The following is a 23,189-nucleotide window of genomic DNA, read 5'->3' on the forward strand; positions in this document are numbered from 1 at the left end:
AATATTTACAGATTATTTACTGCATCATTTACATCTGACAGTAATTTACACAATGTCTAAATCACCACCACCATACTTAGAATAAATTAGTTGCATAAGAAATATCCATTAATAGTAAATAGGAATTACTGAGTGGGCAATGAAAGGGTGTATGTCTAACTTTATATTTATCCACTAGTGTACATTTGTATTTTCATGTAGAATAAAGTATGCATCACTTTGTTGCATCATCTAGAAAAATGATCAGTATTATCAGTTCAAGGTATTCATGGGGAGTAATTATCTCTATTAGATAAGAAGGCAACTCTAATAACTTAAGGGAAGAACTTTGAAAATAAAAATATGTCCCCACATAGAATTTTTATTTTAATGTGTTTAGTGTCATTTTTATTTTTTGCCAGCTTGAATTTTAGGTTGCCAAGAAACTAAGTAGCTAAATTTAATAAGTAGACATTTATGGCACGGCAAATAAGACTATCTTTGTTTTGATGACACAAATGAAAATTCAATGTTTCTTTTAGAATCAACTACAGAGAACCTCCAGCTGTTATGTGTAAAGTATGTTGGACATAAATGAAGTGCATCTGAGCTGTTTTGAACAATACATTATTTTTTGTGAAGAAGACTATAAACCAAGTCACTAATGAATTTCGGTATTTGCTTGACATTTTGTATGGATATTCATAACAACTGTGTTTTGAATTTTCAAGAATTACATAGACATGTTATTTTAAAACATCACATTACTAAACCTTTAGCAGTACAGTAGAACTTGTAGTACTCTTGGTAACAATGAAAGTTATTGTAGAGTACCTATTACTAATTATTTTAGGTGTGGAAATCATTATAGGGAGTTTTGGAAATGGATTCATAATACTGATGAATATCATGGATTGGGACAAGAGAAGAAAGATTTCTACAGTGAATAAGATCTTCACTGCTCTGGCCATTTCCAGACTTGCTTTTGTGTGGTCACTGGTCATGGTTTTATTGATATATGAGCTGTATCCATCCTTTATGATAAGTGGAAAAATTTTGAGAATAAGTAATTTTTCCTGGACAGTGGTCAATCATTTCAACATCTGGCTTGCTACATGTCTCAGCATATTTTATTTCCTCAAGATAGCCAGCTTTTCCAATTCATTTTTTCTTTTCCTAAAGTGGAGAGCAAAAAAAGTTGTTTCAATGACACTGCTGGTGTCTCTTCTTTTCTTGTTTATAAATCTTGTAGTCATAAATGCATATGTTGTTGTCTGGATTGATGGCGCTAAATCAAATATGTCCTACAGTTTTGATTCAAATGACTATGAACACTTTTCTAGGTTTCTGACACTCACCAACACTATGTTCACATTCATACCTTTCATTGTGTCCCTAACAACTTTACTCCTGCTGATCTTCTCCCTATGGAGACATCTGAAGAACATGCAGCACAACACCAAAGGATACAGAGATCCTAGCACCACAGCCCACATAAAGGCCCTGCAAATGGTGGTCACCTTCCTGTCACTATATACTATTTTCTTTCTGGCACTTGTTATGCAGTCTTTGAAAAATGATATCCATTTAAAAAGTTTAATCAATTTGATTTTTGATGATGTAGCATTTGCTTTCCCATCAGGCCACTCCTGCGTCATAATTTTTGGAAACACTAAGCTCAGACAAGCTTTTCTGTCCATGACGTGGTGGTTGAGGTACAAGCTCAATGTTGCAGAACCTCCCAGGTTCTTAAACTATGTAAGGGGTTGTTTCCCATTTTCTGGAGGAAGACCTATTCTTAAGAGATTCTGTATTTTTACATTTGTACTTATGGTTTATTCTTCAATTATAGCTTTGTGAATTTAAAAAAATTCTATGTGAAAAAAATCATTGTCTAATATGAAGGGGTGCATGATGCTATACAAGGATGTGAACATGGGCTATATAAATGGAACTCTTAATATCAGTATAATGTATTTTATACCATGAAATAAACTTTTGAAGATTTTAATATTATTAATGAATAGTATGGAAAATAATATGGATATATATATGTATATACGTGTGTGTGAAACATATAAACGGTAAAAACTTTTGCCTGTATCCAAACAAGTATAATTTCATAGTTTAGAACATGCTGAAAATCACATATGGAATCAGACAACAGGTGAAATAAACTCTTCCCTAAGTTGGTTTTAGCCAAAGGTTTTATTACAGTCAAGGAAATCTTTAACTAAAAGAGGGGATGAAGTTCCACTATAAAATGAGGAGTTATTTGTTAGTGAAAACTTCTAGTAGAGGGAAAATTGATTTTCTCTAATGATGTAACCCCTGGTAAGTCAGCCACACACCACAGAAGGTCCTATACCCAAAAATATTAGATACCACAAAGTGGACTTGGATTAAACACACACACACACACACACACACACACACACACACACACACACACACACACGGGAAGGGGCATAGAGAGATGGAAATGGATAGATAGATGATAGCTAGATAGCTATATATTTAGATAGATAATAGAAAATTGAGCATGTAGGAAGGTGAAGTTGAATCTGAGAGGAATCTGGGCGAGGAAGATATATATAATACAAACATACTGTATGGCATTATTAAAATAGTGATGAAATATTTAAAGATGTAAATATAATCAATAAAATAATAAACTAAAATGAATTTCATAATATGTTGCTTCAAGTTCTGATAAATTAGAGCAATGGTGATCCAGAATCTTGTCTAATTACATAAAAGAAAAATATGAAAGACTGGAGAGATTATTCAGTGGTTAAGATCCATATTCCTTTGAAAATAAGGAGACCTGAAGACCTGAACTTAATTTACAACACCATATTGAACAATTCACAATTTTAGCTCCAGAGTACTCCTCTGACATCCAGGAGCACACACTGATACAAATACACATAATTTAAAATAAAATACATTTTTTAAAAAGAAAATGAGGAACGATTATCAAAAACATAATGATCTCAATACAGAGATGCATCGTTTAAATATTGGTTTGCTAAACCATCTTCAATTTCTTGCATATAAAACAGCATATAAAACTTGTCAATTAGAAAAATACACATGAAATTCCTTAATATATCATACATATATATACAAGATTTATAAAAATATTTCTAAAGAGAATAGCCCTTTTTGAGGAAATGGTCTGTCACATTGTTCTATAGAGAAATAAATGTAAATTTTTCCTGGTACTACTGTCATCTTGTCTGTAAAAACCTCTTTCCTAGGAACTGCTATTCAGGTGGAACTTCAAGTACTTCCTTTCCAGAGCTGAAGATGAAAGGAAGGGCTCAGGGAAGTACATGGGTTGAATGTCGTTTTCTGCCAGTCAATATGAATTCTATCATTTTCTAGAGTGGATCTTAAAGTTCCAGTAACTGCACCCACTCCACTCAGCCCCACCCCTGGGTGTTTTGCATTTCTCATTGTTTTCTTCCTCCTTGTTGTAAGAAAGGACCCACCCCAAGAGGATCTTCTTGTCTCTGCAATAATGGTATGGCCATGCTTTTCTTCTTAGTAATTTCCTTCAAAACTTTTTAATAACTGAGCTAAGCTTGCTCTGCAGGATGTATTATAATACATAGCTTTTTCTTCAATCTCTAAAGGTTTCTGTTGTTTTAGACTATCTTATCATGTAGCTTAGGTTAGCTTTGATGGGTTAGCCACTTAATCTGGGCTATGTTTACTAGTTTATACAACCCCATGAATTTTACTGAAGCTTTTGTTGTAATTTTCTATATTACCTTGGTCACTCTGTTGTATTGGCATCATTGTTTCTTTGACTATTCTTTAGCTCCTGGAGACTGTTGATGTCATGCTGCCTTCCTTGCCAGTTTAGGTACTGTATCATCCTGTGTCTGCCTTGATACTACAGTGAAGGTAATAGAGCAGATATCATTGCTGTGCAGAGAGAAATATATGAAACTCCTTGTTGCTGTGGTATCGGGGGGCAGATGTACTAGCAGGAGAGACACAGGGAATGAAGAGTGTTCTTGCAGTATAGTTGAATGAATTTGAATTTTTGTCTGCTTTTTTACACAGTAGCGTGGTTTCTAGTTTTGTTCACATAGGGAGACAAAAGAATCACAAGTTTACAACATAGCTATATTTCCAGTGCATTGATTATTCTTGAAGCAATGCTATTGAATATTTTGTCAATTGTAACAGTATTAAGAATGAGTTAGATGAAAAACAAGTGATAAGTAAACGGTCAACTTGAATAACTAAAATGAAGAATGAAGAGAAGTTGTATTTATGTAAATATATGTTTCTGTCTTAGTGGGTACTAGTATAGTTTTGTATGAGCTTGTAAAATAAATTTCTTGGTATTCCCAGTACCAATGAAGGAGTAATAGTGTATATGAGATTATTATCTGCTGATGGTAAGAACTGTAAAAAACATGCAAAAGCCACTGCACAGACATCATGCTGATGTATTTAGTGAAGTTCATATTCTTTGTGTCTCTTTGATTTTATGTTTTGACTTATGAGTGCAGTATCACTGGTCCAGGAAAAAAGGTATTCAGATTTAATATGTACAGAAATAGAGCACAAAACAAATGCAAATAAAAATATCTTTATTTTGATGACAGGACGTGAAAATTCAGTGTTTCGATCACCATCAACTACAAAGACATCAGGATGCAGTGTGGGAGGCACTCACTAGCTGCATGAGCTTCATCTTTATTGTAAAGAGTAGCATAAGTTTTGTGAACAAAACTAAAAACTAACTGAGTAGTAAATGAATGGTTGCTTGATATTATGTATGGGAGTTTATGCTGGATGCTATGAATTTTCAAGAACTATATAAAAGTAACATTTTAGAAGATTGCATTTACAGATCCTAAAGTGTGTAGTAGAAATCAGAGTATCTTATTGGTTATAATGAGTGTTGTACTACGTGCCATAATCTTAATAATTTTAAGTGCTGAGCTCTTAATGGGAAGTTTAGGAAATGTATTCATAGTTCTGGTGAACATCAAGAACTGGGTTAAGAGGAGAACAATTTCTACAACGGACCAAATCCTCATGGCTCTTGCCATCTCTAGAACTGCTTTTCTGTGGTCAATATTCACAACTGTATTGATATATGTGATGAAACAAGCTACAATTATAAATAAAAAACTTATTAGAATAATTGATATACAGTTGGCAATAACCAACCATTTCAGCATCTGGCTTGCTACATGCCTCAGCATCTTTTACTTTCTTAAGATAGCCAATTATTCAAGCTTTATTTTTCTATATCTAAAGTGGAGAGTTAAAAAAGTGGTTTCAGTGACACTAATTGCATCTTTGCTCCTTTTGTTTTTAAACATTCTAGTCATAAACAGATATATTGATGTCAGGATTGATGGACATGAAGCAAATATGTCCTATAGTGTTATCGCAAATAAATCTACTCAGGTTTCCAGGCTTATATTAATCACCACAGTCATGTTCACACTCATCCCCTTTGCTATGTGTCTGATAACTTTCCTCCTGCTCATCTTTTCCCTGTGGAGACATCTGAAGAACATGCATTACAATGTCAAAGGCTCCAGAGATGTCAGTACCCGAGCACACAAAAAGACCCTGCAAACTGTTCTCACTTTCCTCTTATTATATACTTCTTTCTTCCTGTCTGTTCTTTTACGATTCTGGAAGGCTGACTTTCAGAAGGAATCTCCTGTTGTTTTGTTTTCACTTGGTATAGGAATTGCTTTTCCCTCAGTTCACTCCTGGATCTTAATTCTGGGAAACACTCATTTGAGACAGGCATGCTTCTCTGTGCTCTGGTGGCTGAGGTGCAGACCCAAAGATGCTGAGTACTTGGGTCCCTAAAACATATGAAGAATCAACTTCCACATTCTATAGAAAATTCAATTTTTTGGGCAGTGGTGGCACATGCCTTTAATCCCAGCACTCGGGAGGCAGAGGCAGACAGATCTTTGTGGATTCGAGACCAACCTTGTCTAAAAGAGCTAGTTCCAGGACAGGCTTCAAAGCTACTGAGAAACCCTGCCTCAAAAAACCAAAAAGAAAAACAAAAGAAAAAAAGAAAATTCAATTTATAAGTGTTAGGTTTCATGGGGAAATTGGTACAGGAAAAGGGTCAGAGATGAAAAGGGTCAGAGATGGATCAGCCTTCAGACAGAATCTATTATAAAGAAAGACAGGATCCTATTAAACTTCCGGGCAATACCCAGAGGGTCTGGATGTAAATATCATTCCTGCAAAAGAGAGTAGAGTTTGTTTATATATGATCTCTAGTGAGAAAGTGGGGGAAAAGAAAAGGGGTTTGGCCAGGAAGAAATGGGTCCAAACCAGGCTAACATTATCTAACTAGACTTAGAGACATCATGTGTCCTTGTATTTCTTAATGAAGCAGATGTTTAAGGGGCTCAAAGGCCTTTCTTTGAAAGAGGCCTCTGCAAGATGAATGCGCTTTGCCTGGACGTGTTGGAATAGTGGTTACCTGTTCTGTCTGCTGCTCTTCTCATTTTAGGGTCTTGATTTCCATACAGACTGGTTGCTTAGAGACAGAGGGAGGAGAGGTAGATAGAGTGCTTGCAGTGGTGGCCTGGTCTGTGAGACAATAAGAAATAATGGGAGGAGAGATTGCTGTGGGCTGTAGGATAAAACATAAAATAATCTTGTGTGTATAGACTTGTACACACCACATGTTTTTCAGCTGTATGTAACTTTATGGATTTGGGGAAATTGTGTGTACTTTAAGTACTGGAAAAACCATTGTGCTTTGGCAGAAAAGATGCAAATATGTACATTGTTGTATGAAGAAAGGTTTGAATATGGACCACCTAAATATAAGAACTGATATTAGTAACATTTTTACATCAATCCTTAAGTTTTTTAAGATTTTGCAATGATTAATGAAAAAATGTGTGAGATATCAATTTCTCTAGAAATTTCAATTATTCTTTGAAATATAGGATTTCAAAATATTTCCTAAAAGCCTTTTGGATTTCATAAGAATCTTTTTATTAATTTGGGTTTTTATTTAGTTGGAAATATTTTATGTTATTTATGAATATTTTCTTTTGTACTTATAGGCAATAATGATCATGTTATTAAAATTTCTAATTTGCAATATATTTTGCAGAATGTCAAACTGAGAGGTAGAGGTGGTGGTGTAGTTTAGTTGGAGAATGTGTTTATCAAGGGTGAGTTACTGATTTCCATCCCACGATCAAAATTCCACAAACACGAACAAAAAACCAGAGAACAGAAGTAACAACGCTCTGATACAAAACAGGTATCTTCTTCATCTTTGAGACAGAAAGAAATTGTGGTTATGTCTTTTGGAATGAACATTTATCAAGATACATCCATCACCTAAGTAGCTACATAAAAAGTGATAGAGTGATGCTAGCTCAGTGAATATACTATTACCTGGAGAGCATTACAAGGCAAGGCAAATCTAAGATAATTTGTATTCATGGCTGTATTCCATTTGGTTATGACAGGGTTCAAAATGTTAATGTGATATTAACACGAGAAGAATTCAAAACTGTTTTCTATATTTTTTAAGACTTTTGTTGTAGTAATCAGGCTCATTTCTTGAGGAGCATTCGTATTAATTTTTTGCTGGTTGTGGTACCACAGTATTTTACAGTCTTCAAGATAGTTTAATCTCATATGTAACAAAATCCTTATTTCTCAGTTAATAATCAGTAAAAGAATTTGCTAGCTACCACATTGGTGTATGTCAATAATGCATTCAGGATTAGGTTTAAAAAACAATAACAAACCATATCTATTTGATATACAGTGAGATGGCCATGAAGCAAAACTGTAAAGGAATTTATTGATATTAGGAAACTTCCTCTACATACAGTTGATCACAACATTAGTTTGTGTGTTTCCAGGCAATAAATTAACAAAAGATGCCATATCCTGAAGTGCCAGAGAAGGCATTTGTATGAAGAAAACCTAAATTAAGAAATGGTTCAATATAGTCTCTATAGAAATGATTGAATGGTTATACCAATATATTGTCATGACATTCTGCCTGAAATTGTTCATAGAATTAAAAAGAAACAAGAACTTCACTGAACTTTCATAAGGCAAGGGCATATACAACTTAGAGTCAACAAATTAAAAGAGGGGACAGGAAATATACCTTAGCAAGAAAATTAATGCAAAAACAGGAGGACCTGAGTTCAAATCCCCAGAAGTCACATCAAAAATTATGTGTCTTAGCTAAAACAATAGATGATTGCTTCAACTTGGCTTGCTGCTCATGGCTTATTCAGTATGCTTTCTTATACAATTGTGTATTTCCAGTCCTGAGGTGTCCCCACCTACAATGAACTGTCCCCTCCAGTCAGACTATCTCCAGGCTTGCTTAGGCAGTATATCATTCTGTATCTGCCTTGATGCTCACACTGATAGAACAGAACAGGTACTGGAACAAAGTGAAGAAAAGAGGATAGTATCTGAATATATTAGGGAATGAAGAAGAATTTTGCATTTATGTAAGCTGTCTGTTCTTTCACAATAGAATTTTCTTTGCAGCAAGGTGGTAGTGGCACACGCCTTTAATCCCAGCACTCAGGAGGCAGAGGCAGATGGAGCTCTTGAATTCAAGGTCAGCCTGATTTACAGAGACTCCAAAGCTACAGAAAAATTCTGTCTTGAAAAACTTTAAAAAATTTTTTTTGTGTGTATAGATAAAATAGCTAAAAGTTTTGGGGAATGTTTATATTACTACTATATTGCTAAGCAAGCGTGTGATTCACCCTAAATGGTAATTAATGGTAAACATAGATTATTAAAGTGAGAAACGAAGGATATTTGCACAGAAATAACTATATTTTTGGTTGTTTGTCTATGCACACGTGTGCATGCATTACTGAGAAAAAGAAAATTAGCTAGTATTTTAGTGCTAATTCCTGAGAAATGATGGCTTCTATGAGATTTTTTGTTAATTCTAATAACTTGGAGCAAGAACTTTGGAAAACATGCATAGGTCCCTCACAGGGCGTCATTGTGCACTGTTTAATGAAAGTCTTTTATATGTCAGGGTAGATTTTATTGCCTGCTGGGTGAGTTAGAATTTTTTTTTTTAAATTTTACTTGTCTATAAACCAAAGAGCCAAACAATAGTATGCAGACATGGAAATCTGATGAAAGCAGAGGAGATTTGTGTTCTTCTTCAGGATCAACTGCAGAGAACTGCAGACTTCTGTATACAATGCCTTGGTATGGAGATTAAACTCAGGTGGGCTGTCTTGGACAACATCAGATATTTGTAAAGAAAATTATGAACAAATTTACTAGTGAGTCTTTGCATTTTTTGACCTTATATCTGAGAATTCATAAAAGTGGTGGTGTTACGGTTTCTCAAGAATCACATGGACATAGTGTTTTAGAGGATTGGGACTGACAACTTCAGCAGCTCAGGGGAAAGTGGAGCGTCCTCTGCTGACGGAGAGTGCTGTGCTGCAGGCCACATTATTCAGCCTCTAAGAGTGGAGCTCATCATAGGAAATTGAGGAAATGTGTTTATGGCACGGGTGAACACTATGGACTTGATCAAGAGAAGAAAGATCTCTTTTGTGGATCAGATCCTCACTGCTCTGGCCATCTCCAGAATTAGTTCCTGTGGTCACTACTCACAGCTTCATTGATACCTGCACTGTACCAGCTTTAAGGATTACTGGGAAAAATATGAAAATAATTACTTTTTTCTGGACAGTGAGAAAACATTTCAACATCTAGCCCTCTACAAACCTCAGTGTCTTTTAGTTTTTCAAGACAGCCAATTTCTCAAACTCTGTTTTTCTTTGCCTAATGTGGAGAATAAAAAAAAATGTGTTTAGAGATGCTTCTGGTGTTTCTGCTCATTTTGTTTTTAAGCACTGATGCCTAGATTGATGGATAAAAGGGAAATATGTCCTAAAATTCCAACTAAAATAGCCATGTCCAACATTCTAAGCCTCACTTGCCTATACACTTCACTGTTCCCCAATCCCTCCTCATCTTTTCCTTGTGGAGACATCTGAATTCCATACAGCAAAACACCCAAAGGCCATAGATCTCAGCACCTCAGCCCACAGAAGCCCCCTGCTAATGTTGGTCACCTTACTGTTTCTGTATCCTGTTTTTTTTTTCTCTTCCACTTGTTTCACAGCCTTGGAACTCTTGACATTTGGGAGAAAAATACAGTTGCTTTGTTTTTTTTGAAGCCACTGGACTTGATTTTTCCCTTAGGCCTTACCTGCCAGGGCAGTGTTCCCAACATTCCTAATGCTGTGATCCTTTAATACATATCTTCATGCTGTGGTAACTCCCAAGTACAAAATTATTTTCTTTGATACTTCACAATGGTAATTTTGCTAAGGTAATGAGTAGTAAGGTAAATATCTGATATGCTGGATTTCTGATATGTGGCCCATGTGAGAGGGTTGGACAACAAAGGTCCTTGTTGTTCATACTGTTCTTAAATTTCAGTGTCACCAATTTGAGAAAGGGAAACTGAGTTAGACATCCCACTGATATTTTGATGGGATATTAAAGGTACAGATAAGATTGCAAGTGTTCTACTTGCAAGTGTGTCTCTGAGGACATTATCTTCTCAGTCACTTTCTAAAATATAAACAGCAGGAAAGTTATAGCCAAAGCATGTACTCAACAAAACAAAATCACAGCAACAGAAGCATAAAACCTGAGACCCATGACTCTCTCTGAAGCAATGCAGGAGTTTGTGAATAGGATTTTCACCCTAATTTCTTTTCCAGCATATTCTTTTGGGAATGTAGAAAGGCTACTGGTTTTTGTAAGCTAATTTTGAATGCTGCTACTTTGATATGCCTATGCCTCTCTCTGAAGTAATGTGTAAGATTTAAGAACATGTTTTTGAAATGAGTACTTTATAAATATGCATGTAATGTATGATTTTTTTCATGCAGAAACTAAACATTTGTTTCTAAAGATGTCCCAAAAGAGTGAAAAGTAATGAGTTGTACAGACAATATCAGAGAGACAGGTGGACACATGATTTTTAATTTATTTTGTGCCTTTGCAGCTAGGTGGATTCTGCAATAATTTGAACACTGACTGATTTAAAAGAAAAAAAAAAAACATGTTGAATAAGAGGAAGCTGAGGTCTCATTGACCAGGAAACCTAGATCTCTGTAGAAGATGTGAGAAAAGAACAGGAATATCTTGAAGTGGGAAGTCAGGTTGAATGTAGAAGACAGATGATTAAACAAAGATCACTGTTGTAATTGAGAAAAACAACTCAAGTTAAATAGGAGTTGTTGGGGAAAAGGCAACTAAGGGGAGGCCTGTGTTCTTCAAAACCAGAGTTTCATTGGAGAGCTTGTGAGAAGCTAAAGTCTTTCAATACTGTCCCAGAATATCCAAATACAAATAAAAAAAAGTGGGGCCTAGTATTATGTCATTTCAACATGTTTTTAAATTTAATTTTTACAATTTGAGAATTGAAGAAATGAAAATCACTCATGCTAAGTTTATTTGATTTAAACTTGTTACCTAGATTACTATAAATGTTGGAGTTGGAAATACTCATGTTACAGGTCTAAAAGAAAGGTTTCATTTGTTTAAAAAAACTGAGATCTAATGAATGTTTGTGTGAGAGTAATGACCTTTAGTCTTAAGTGATTGGTTTTCGTTCCCAGCAGAAATAAGTCCCTTCTACTGGTTTTCTTGTTTGGGATATTCTTATTAGTTTCTAGAAAGAGGTGAGTGTTGCTGTTGGTCACTTTCTTATACTTGTTTCTGCTGCGAATTGTCATCTTCATTCCTTATATCAGCAGATGACTCAGGAATGCTCACATGAGACTGATCATCTGGGTTCTGGATTAGTCCATCAGCTTCTGTATGGGTAAAGAGCACATTATATCGGTGCAGACAGAAGACTCTACTCTTATTTTCCCTTTCTGATCTTAACACCTAAATCTGTTCTCCCATGACCTGTCTGTCTCTTCAACCTCGCTTTTCTCACATTTTTCTAAATTCTTTCCTCCTCTTTTCATAAACCAATAATACAAAAAAAAAAAACTCACATATGTGTTCCTGAGAAAAGTATTTCCTTAAAATGGGCAAAATTAGGTTTAACCTACTTTAATTTACCAAGAAGATATTTGAAAATTAGGAAGTAAATGAAGAAAAACTATTAGTATCATTGCTATAGTCTGTGATAGTTTGGGACATTGTACTGACTTGTAGCCTGTGTGTTTGCATAAGCTCTTTTGAGCCCTGTGCTTAAATGAGCACTGGAATCTGAAGGTACTTGAGCTGCACAGTGGAATCCTGGAGGAGAAAAAAAAAAGAGAGAAATAAAAAGAAAAAAAAGAGAAAAAAAGAGAAAAAGAGAGAAAAAAGAGAGAAAAAAAGATGGAAAAAAAGAGAAAAAAAAGAGAGAGAGAAAAAAAAGAAACAGAGTGGTGGTCCAGACAGCATTTGCTGAGAAAACAGGTCACGTTTTTTTGTTTGTTTGTTTGTTTGTTTTGTGTTTTGTGTTTTGTTTTTTTTTTTACGAGAGGTACACAGTTGAGTACAGAAACGCACACAAAAAAAGACACAGATCCCTATGTCTATGCATTTGTTCACAAAACTGCAGTTTTTGAAAAAAAATCACTGGAGAAGAAGGAAGTTGTAAAAACTTTTTACAACCACTGAGGAACCACCATCAAACATTTCCCACATGTCCTCATCTTGCAGCATTTCTGCTGTAAGGGTCTTTTAATGAATTTGTTTGCCTGGCTCATGGTCTTGGGACTAAAGATGGTGGCAGATTTCTGAAGTGTGAATGAGCTCTGGTACTCATTCTTTCCTTTATATCAAAATGATGATAAGAAGACATTTGAGCAACAGTTCTCAAACTGTGGGTCGTGATACATTTGGCAAAAGTCTATCTCCAAAAAATAGTTACAGCATAATACAAAATAGTAGCAAAATTATAGGCATAAAATAGTATAAAAATTTATTTTTGAGGCTTACCACAATCTGAGGAACTATAGAGGGTCAAAATATAAGGAAGGCTGAGAACCACTGCTCCAGAAAATCAAGAAAGACTGAGGAAATGAAGAAATAGTTGAAGGATGAGAAAATTGGGTTTTTCTTTCTGTTACGCATGTGAGGGGTTGGGATTTTTCACTTTGGACTCCTAAGAAATAAAAACATATTACTTTAAAAGCTAAATCTCAAATCTCCAGAGGTCACTAATATCGTACAGGGTAAAGTGACTTTCAATTTTACCTACCCTACTATGAAAACGGTGGTCAGTCAGACTGTTCTTCTGGAAGAGGGGAAGATGTAAAGCACTTAGTAAGTTCTTGCTATTTTAAGTATCACTTACATATGTCAAATTAAATGATCAACTTTTTATAGCTTGCTGGCAGCCCCCAAATTACCTGCTTATTTTAGCTAAAATCCCATATATTTTGTATTTTTTATTATTTTGAGACAGTCTCCAGTAACTCAGATTGGCTGAAATCTCCCTGTGTAGCTGAGCATGACATTGAACTCCTGATCCTGCTGCATCCAACTAGCTAGTGATGGGATTAAAGGCATGACCCACTCACTGTACCTAGTTTTACTGTACATATTTCGGTGTTTATTTTAGTGTCTGTTTACACCTTTCTTTCATTAAACATTTTTTTTTCTCTTCACATGTTGTCACAGGAAGTGAATCTAAGAGGAAAACATTTGACGAATGTTGCTTTGTATAGGACAGTGTCTTTACTGTCTTCCTCTAGCCTCACCGTTTCCCCTGCAACCTGACAGCATAGCAGGATCTCCTAAAGAATGAAACTCTTATCCCTAATGCTTTGGTCATATTTATGTTTTTATATATTTATTTACATATTTATGTATTTTCTTGTGCAATTTCAAGTGTAGACTAATACTGAAAACATGTCAATGTGTGGTGAGGACAAAGGTCAATTCTTCACAGTTACTTCCTTCTATTTTCCTTTGCTCTCAGCATCATGGTTTCCTATCCCCAAACACAGCCACAAACACCCATATCCAAATTCTCATACTCGCATCAATACTCTGAGGTGAGCTCAGGGTCACTGTGAACAGGAGTCCTCACATCCTGGAGGAGGCTCTGTTGTTTCTCTAAAGTGTGTGGTGGAGGCTGAGAGAATCTCCCTTAATGAAGTGGCAAAAGAATGGTGCCTTTACAATGTCACTGAACTCATGCCTGTCACAGCAGGATGTCCTACACATCTTTTTCCTCTTCTCATTCTTATCACAGCAGGATACAATGTGGAAGAGATTGTCAGTGTGCCATTTCTAATGAATATGGATACAGCACTGTTACTTGAATGATATTGTTGAAGGAACACTCTCCAAGCAATTGACTCAAACATAAGAATTTAAATTCTATCACTATATAACTTTCTTTCTTGGTTGTTGTAGTTGTAAAATTAAATGTAGCTGTGAGCTTGCATTTCTTTGACAGAAACTAATTTATGCTCAACAATTAATTGATCTCATAAATTAAGTAATGATCAATGCATTAGTATAGCACACGACCAAATAGTAACACAAGATTGACGTTCAGTCTACCCTGATACAACAATTATCCTAGCATAAAGGGATGTAGTTTTCATCAGGGCTACATTGGTGAAATATATATGGGCTAACATCTTTTGTTCTCATTAATAGAGTTAAAATTATTAAAGAAAAGAGCCAAGGAATCCACAATGGGGTTTCTAATCTAGAGGAACAGAATACAAGAATCATGAAATGAATCATTTTGTTTTGAATCATAAAACTTCTTATAACCTGCCTCCCTCCCACCTATTTCAGAATGATTCATTAGACTGGCTTTAATTTGTTTAGGAAATATATCTTTCATCACTGCCACTATTAAAGATTAATAAAAATTCAGCACTTGATTATCTGGTCTAATATAGCCTTTAAAAGATTCGTTCTCTTGTATTCCTGGTTTGCCATACAGACACACTTGATATGCTTCTAAGTTTAAGATTTAGTAAGAGAACTTTGTCCACCATAGTCTTTTTTTTTTTTTTTTTTGGAGCCTGTCCTGGAACTAGCTCTTGTAGACCAGGCTGGTCTTGAACTCACAGAGATCCGCCTGCCTCTGCCTCCCAAGTGCTGGGATTAAAGGCATGCGCCACCAGCGCCTGGCTATCCACCACAGTCTTGACACTTTATATTGTCCACTAAACTTGTGCCCTGTACTTATGCTTTGTACTGATTTTTCTTATTATCCTCACATATTTTGCATTGAAATTTTTTACATTAATTATAGTTAAATTCTTCTTTGTTTCTAAACCACTCTCTAGAGTTCTATAGAACTCTATAGTTTGATCTTATTTTTAATTCATTTTTATTCAATTTTATACTAGTACTATATTACATGATTTTCATTTCTCTCCTCATCCCTGTCCTCCCTCTAATATCTCCCATACTCTCTTCAAATATGTGACCTATTTTAATTAATTTTACTCAGTCACAGAAGTTCACACATATACACACAGATATAGATATAAAAGCTGATGAATCAGTTTAGTGTTGTTCTTATGTATATGAGTTTGGGGCTGACCACTTGGTATTGGGTAACTGATTAACTGGTAAATGGGCATTGCCCTGGGAAGATTTATTCTCCCTCTGTCAGTTTTTCTTACCTGCAAATAGCTCTTATTAATAATATGTGAAAAAAGCTATTATATTTCTAAAATGTCCTCTTTGGGTACCTGGACCAGTCATTTTCTTCTTGCCTGTTGTGCAATATGTTATATTTAGGAGTTTCCCCACTCATCTCTTCCCTGGAATATGGAAATTATAAATTAAATATCACTTATATGTTCATCAGACAAAATTAAACAGAGATTAGAGAAGAACTGACAATAACGACTATGTTTTAGATTATACAAGATAATATTTTTCTTTCAGGATGCATTAACCTTTTCAAGCATTGCTAACATTAAATAAGATTGGGAAAGAACATGAAAGTGTGACATTAGGCAGAACCTGCTGATTTCTTTCAATACACCCAGCCAAGGACAACTGATTTCACTGCTGTTCAGTCTGAGTCTTTGACCCTGGGACTCTACTCTTCTTTTTCTTATTCACATATGAAAGTCTTTATCAAATTGCTATCTATTTAGGAGCATTCACCTTATGATCCCTTACCTCTTAGAATCTAGGAAGACTGAGACTGCAATCATATTAAATAGAGGAAGGTGACAGGACTAAACACCTGCTTGATTTCCCACAAATCCCTCAAGTACAGGAAGAACTGGGTAGATTGTCATACTACCAAGTACCAGTATCTCCCTTTCCAAAACATGTCCATTACTTTAGTGGAGGAAAACCTCATTATTATTGTGAGCACACAAAGGTTGCTGAGATCTTTTTATAATAATCTCTACACCACTTGATCTTCATTAGCTGAGCTAATACCCAGCCATGCTACAGAAAAGGGGACTCCTTTAGAATTTCCATCTAGCCTTGATTCCCACTTGTTACATAGTGTCGGAGCCCATGTGGGTCCAACATAGATTCCCTAACCAGGTGCCTGGGCTTAGGTCATGTCCACATCTAGCAGTCAGGTAGGCCATGAATTAGCATCTCTATAAGACATCCTCTTAGTTACAAAAGGAAGGAAGCACTGAACCTCTCAAACTCTAGAGTCATCAGCTTTAGCCAACATCTCTTTTCAGGTAATCCACATTCTAACAAAAGAAACTAGGAGCAGCACATCCTGACTTTTGTTAAGGAAGCGACAGCTTGTCTGCAGAGCTATGTGACTAGCTTAGACCAGGCTAATGGCTACTGTGCCAAACCGAAATATGGGCCCACAATCCACTCTCTCTTATTAATTTTAATAACTCCTGTGCGTCTACACAGGACAGACACGTCGCGCCTGGTTTGGGCAAAGTCCTCTTCATTTACCCAAATTTTCCCGTCATTGGAACAGGCATCAATTATGCAAGCTCCTGTCTTAGGCATCTGGGGAGAAGAAGCCTCAAACCCGTCATTGACTACCGACCTCTGTAAAAAGAAGAGATTAGTGGAGAGAAATACACTTTTCAGGCCCTGTATATCAGCCATATCTCTTGTCAGGATGTATCATAATGCTTTATGAATAATTATGCTCCCAATGACTATATTCTCCTATCTTAAAAGAGAGTAGAATCACCTGAGTTGAAGATGTTTCTTCCGCTGGTACAGAACATCATTCAGAGTTTACTTTCTCAGCATACGTATCAACTCTTAACATTCATCGTCACAACCTCTCTTTCAGCCAACTGTCAATCGCAGCAATTCACAATCATGATCTTTCCACATCATCGGTCAATACCGATCTTTAAATTTCTAATACCGTAATTTCATATTTAGCCGGTCAAAACCAGCTCTCCCAATTTTCATAATTTCATATTTAGCCGGTTAATACCAGCTCTCCAATTCTTCATAATTTCGTGTTTAGCCGGTCAGTACCAGCTCTCCAAATTATTCATAATTCCATATTTAGCCGGTCAATACCAGCCCTCCAATTCTTCATAATTTTATTTTTAGCCGGTCAGTACCAGCTCTCTGATTCTTCAGAATTTCACCTTTAGCCGGTCAGTACCAGCTCTCCAATTATTCATAATTTCACTTTTAGCCGGTCAGTACCAGCTCTCCAATTATCCATAATTTCACCTTTAGCTGGTCAGTACCAGCTCTCCAATTATTTATAATTTCATAATTTTCTTTACCGTAAATTTATATTCTTCTCGGTCATTACCGATGTATTCAGCACCATTGGTCATTACCAGATTTTTCCCATCACCTTATATGCAGCTGTAAATATCAGGTCATTACCGTTAAGAGTATAATATCATTTGTTGTTATTAAATCTCATTTTCAGTCTCTGTGTAGCTGTTAAACCCTTAGTCTGTCCCCTTGTTAAGTGAAGAAGGATTTTAGTCATATTTTATTTTGCATCTTTCGAGGGGAAAGTTCAGGTCTTAGTTCTCAGGTTTAATACTTTATTCAAAATGAGTTCTGTCTCATAAACCGAGAACACTCAAAAATTTTCAATTTGTATCTTAGTTTTGAAGCAACAGGTTTCACACCACAGCCAGCAGCAGACGCCGCAGTCAGCTCCTCTCAGCAGGATCTCTTTGTCCGAAGTCTCTTTGCAGTCCTGCGAGTTGCGGGTTCGGATCAGGCTCCTCTCTGTGGGCTGGGTTACTGGATTCCTCCTGGAGCCCTTTTCTTTCTGTTCCTTCTGCGGCGCGGTTGTCAGCCACGTTATCCTCAGTTTCGCAGTCCTTCTGCTGAGTGCATCTAATTAGCCGTTCTGGAAGCCATCTTGCTTGGTTTTCGTCCTGTGAGAAAACAGACATGCCCTCGACCCCATATTAGGATGGGGTCGGGTCCTTTCCAAATCCCAGTGCATGGATCTTTCCATTTGGCTTTAGCAAATGTGGATTTTGTACTGCTATGCCACAATCTGTCCGCAGCTGATTGCTCATGGACATCTGTATTTAGAAAGTTTAGCGTAAACAATGCATGATTTAAGGCATTGTGTGGCGTCTGAGGATACAACTCCCCTGTCTTTATTTTTTGGAGTTGTGTTTTCAAGGAGCCATGTGCACGCTCCACAATTCCTTGTCCTTGAGGATTATATGGAATACCAGTCTTATGAACGATATTCCATTGAGCACAAAATCTTTGAAAAGCTTTGTTAACATATCCGGATCCATTGTCCGTCTTTATTACCTTTGGGGTTCCCATGCATGAAAAGCATTTTAAGCAATGAGTTATTACATGCTTGGCAGCTTCCCCAGTTTGTGCTGTTGCCATTATAAATCCTGAGTAAGTATCAATTGTCATATGCACATATCTCAATTTTCCAAACTCAGTAATGTGAGTTACATCCATTTGCCATATATGGTTGGGAAGAAGTCCTCGGGGATTTACCCCCAAATGAGGCACAGGTAGATATTGTGGGCATCTTTCACACTGTTTAACAATTTGCCGAGCAGCTTCTCTGGTCAGCTTAAATTGTTTTCTTAAACTTAAGCTGTTTTGATGATTCAAAGCATGTGATTGCTGTGCAAGTTCAACCTGAGATATGGCAATTATTTTTGTAAGTTCGTCAGCTAGAGCATTACCTTCAGCTAACGGACCAGGAAGATTTGAATGCGCTCTGATATGTCCCACAAAACATGGTAACTTTCTACATTGTATGGCTTTCTGAATATGCTGAAACAATATTTTAACTTGTTCATTGCTAGTTGCTATATATGACACTGTTTCCAGGATCCTTAATGCTTCATAAATATACCGGCTATCAGTATATAAATTGAAAGCCTTATTATCAAAATTCTTAAATACCAGAGCTACAGCCCACAGTTCAACTATTTGAGCTGAAGCTGGCTCTGTCTGTACCACGTGTCCTTTGCCATTGACAACATAAGCAGCTTTTCCATTAGATGAGCCATCAGTGAAAATTAACAAAGCATCCTTTAATGGATTCTTTGCTACTATTTTAGGAAAAATGAATGAATGCTGTTGTGTAACTGCAGTAACTGGTCAGCTGGGAAAAGATTATTAATCTGACCTCGAAACTGAGCAAACGCAATTGCCCATGAGTCACTATTTTGACATAACCATTCAATTTGCTGCTTAGTGTAAGGCACATTGATTACAGCTGGTTCTTTGCCAAAATATTTTCTAGATTCCATTCTGCTTTTTTGAGCTAAGCATGCTACTGCTTCAAAATAAGGATTTAATACTTTTGCTGGTGATACAGGCAGATGCACCCATAAAAGTGGTCCGTTCTGCCATAAGACTGCTGTAGGAGTCAGCCTTGTAGGTAAAATACATGCTTGCCATGTCTGGCTATAATCAATATAGCACACCTGCTGTTTCTGTATAGCCTGCTCTATCTGTGAGAGAGTCTGTCTGGCGGCTTCTGAAAGCTGCCTGCTAGAATTTGGATCACTGTCTCCTTTAAGTATTTCACTTAAAGGCTCAAGGGCTCCTGTAGGAAACCTCAAATAAGGTCTTAGCCACTGTATATTTCCTAATAACCTTTGAAAGTCATTAAGAGTTTTTAAGTCATCCTTCTTGATTTCTATCTTTTGAGGCTTAATTTCTTTGAGGTATAATATATGACCTAGATATTGAAAAGGCGGGTGCCTCTGTACTTTCTCAGGAGCGATAATTAAACCTGCATGGCTTAGACACTGCTGTAACAATGCATATGTCTCTAGTAAAGTATCTTCATTGACTCTCTGAAATTAACTGAAGGAATACTAAAAGCAAATCTTTGACAATCTTGTGGCGCTAGCGGAATTGTATAAAAACAATCTTTCAAGTCTAAAATAATAGGCCACTGACTGGCGGTTATGACGGAAGTATCCGCGCCAGTATCCAGGAGGCCAGAAAATCTTTTTCCATTTATAAATAAAGTGAGTTCTGGTCTCTGAGGACCTATGGTCTGTATCCAAAATGCATCAGATGAACCAAATCCATCTTTTCTTTTCTAAGACCTTAACATAAAACCAACAATACTTAACCTCCTTTAAGAAAATTTTAGAATTAACACTCGAATGCACTGGTACAACTCTAACACAGCCTCATTGGCATACACTTTGGGAGAAACAATAAGATCTCTTGAACTGAGAAGCTTCTATATAGCAAAGGACTTAATCAACAAGACATAATAACCTATACAACTGGAAAATATCTTTACCAATCACTAATCCACTTCAAAAACATACAAGACTAAGGAAATCAGTCACCAAAAGAACAATTAATCCACTAAAAATATATGCAACAGACCTAAACTGAAAACTCTCAGTAGATGAACTTAGAATGACTGAAAGACATTGAAGAAATGCTCAAATATAACATCCCTTACCATTGGAGAAATGCAAATCTAAACAACTCTGAGACTCCATCTTATCTCTGTAACATGACCAAGATCAAAAACACTGCTCACAACTTATACTTAAAAGAAACTCCTCCATTGTGTCGAATTCTCAGAAAATTAGGCAACAAACTACTTTAAAAGTCAGCTCTACCTCCTCTGGGTCTATATACAAAGATGCTCAACCATACCACAAGGACGTGTACTCAACCATGTCCACAGCAGAATTACTTTATCACGCACTGAATCTGAAAACAACCCAAATGCGTCTCTTCTACATACATCATAAATGAGATAGCCACAAATACCACAAATCTTTGAGTAACTCTAATCATACAAATTGAAAAACCTGTATAAGAACTTTAAACCTTTGAATAAATTTAAGCCATCAGAAAATGTAAAGATCTCCTATTTTCATGTAAAAACAATGCCAACCTAGCAAAACTGACAATTTTAGTGAAAGCAATCCATAGATTTAATGCAAATGTCCATCAAACTTATAACAAAATTCTTCAGACTCCGAAAAAACAATCCTCAACTTTATGAGAAGACAAAAACTCAGGATAGGCTAAACAATCTTAAAATCCTGTACAATCAAGGAACTTCTGAATGCATCACAATCTCTGACTTCAAACTTTACTACAGAGCCACAGTACTGGAATCAATCCACCTTGGATACGAATTCACTTGCCTATAAACAGACTTTTGACAAAAAAGGCAAAATTGTGAGATGGAAAACAAGCATTTTACCCTGCTTATCTCAGAGGCTACCTTAATTTAAACCTGGCTTTTTTCTTTCAGTTGAAGCTGCGCTGCACGGCAGGGGGTAGGACACAGGCTCTCTTTGTTAGATTGCGTTTCTGAGCTCTGGAAGGCAGATTTTTAACTATCTTTTTTATTTTAACTTGTAAATCATAAAATTAAGAGAATTTCTGAATCCTCTCCTCTGTTCTATAGACTGTGTGAGGTCAAATTTGCTCTCTAAACTTACTTTTGCTCTTGCTTGTCTTTTACCTGCAGGTGGGTTAGATTAACTGGCTGTGAGCACATGGCTACTCAATCTCAGTGGTAACTTGGTGATTCTTGGGCCAAGTCATTTTTTCTTACCTTTTCCTACTAATTTAGCAGGCAATAAAAGTTGCAATTCTGCATCTATCTCGCTTACAGATTTTCAGTAACTCTGTCATTGTTCTGCTCCACTCTAAATTAAGTTGCCAACATATTATAACTGAACAATTTTTCCTTAGCCCATATTTTACTCCCAATTTAAATTTTGCCCTTTTTTCCTACAATTCTTTCTCTATTCTACATCTCTGTTTCTGAGCGCTCACTACTCACGCATCCACCGATTTCTTCTCATGGGTTCCTCACGTCTGGTCACCTCTTCGTTGCTTTTTGGGGAGCACTGATCAGCCTCATGTTCTCCTCCGTCGTTAGTCTGCTTTCCCTCTGGGATCCAGTGATCAGCATTCACTGTCTCTCTCGTGTTGTCCCTTCTCCGGGGTCATGGAGTTCGGCGGTCAGCACCACGTTCCTTTTTGTACTTCTTGCTCCGGGGTTCATCTCGGGGTCCAGTAGACAGCACCACGTTGTCTTTAATCTTGGGGTTTAGTCGTCAGCCCCACGTTACAGCGCCATTATGTCGGAGCCCATGTGGGTCCAACATAGATTCCCTAACCTGGCTGAAACGGAGTCACAAGAAATAAAACTGACACAGCTTACAAGGCCATCTTGGAAAAGGCCAGAATGACTCTTTATTCTCGGAACATCTTATATCTACATTCAGTGGGGGAAAACACATTAGGCTGTCTCCTAGGCAACCAGGTGCCTGGGCTTAGGTCATGTCCACATCTAGCAGTCAGGTAGGCCATGAATTAGCATCTCTATAAGACATCCTCTTAGTTACAAAAGGAAGGAAGCACTGAACCTCTCAAACTCTAGAGTCATCAGCTTTAGCCAACATCTCTTTTCAGGTAATCCACATTCTAACAAAAGAAACTAGGAGCAGCACATCCTGACTTTTGTTAAGGAAGCGACAGCTTGTCTGCAGAGCTATGTGACTAGCTCAGACCAGGCTAATGGCTACTGTGCCAAACCGAAATATGGGCCCACAACATAGCATCTATGAATCTGTGAATTGTAGCATGTTTATCTTTTAATTTACAGTTTCTATCTACTTATGAGTGAGTACATACCATGTCTATTTTTCTGAGTCTAGGTTACCTCACTCAAGATGATATTTTCTAGTTCCATTGATTTTCCTTCAAATTTCATGATGTCATTGTTTTTAACAGCCGAGTAA

At 36.5% G+C, this 23,189-nt stretch overlaps 1 protein-coding gene across 1 annotated transcript; it reads left to right on the forward strand.

Annotated features, from left to right (window-relative positions):
- The first annotated feature begins 792 nt into the window (after positions 1 to 792).
- LOC130883798 (taste receptor type 2 member 140-like) lies at positions 793 to 21,717 on the forward strand. The gene is made up of 3 exons (XM_057784577.1): positions 793 to 1,694; positions 18,058 to 18,164; positions 21,689 to 21,717. The coding sequence occupies exons 1-3, from the start codon at positions 793 to 795 to the stop codon at positions 21,715 to 21,717; spliced, it is 1,038 nt and encodes a 345-aa protein (XP_057640560.1).
- Positions 21,718 to 23,189: the final 1,472 nt, after the last annotated feature.

This window comes from Chionomys nivalis, chromosome 1 (assembly GCF_950005125.1).
Source record: "Chionomys nivalis chromosome 1, mChiNiv1.1, whole genome shotgun sequence".
Lineage (NCBI taxonomy): Eukaryota > Metazoa > Chordata > Mammalia > Rodentia > Cricetidae > Chionomys > Chionomys nivalis.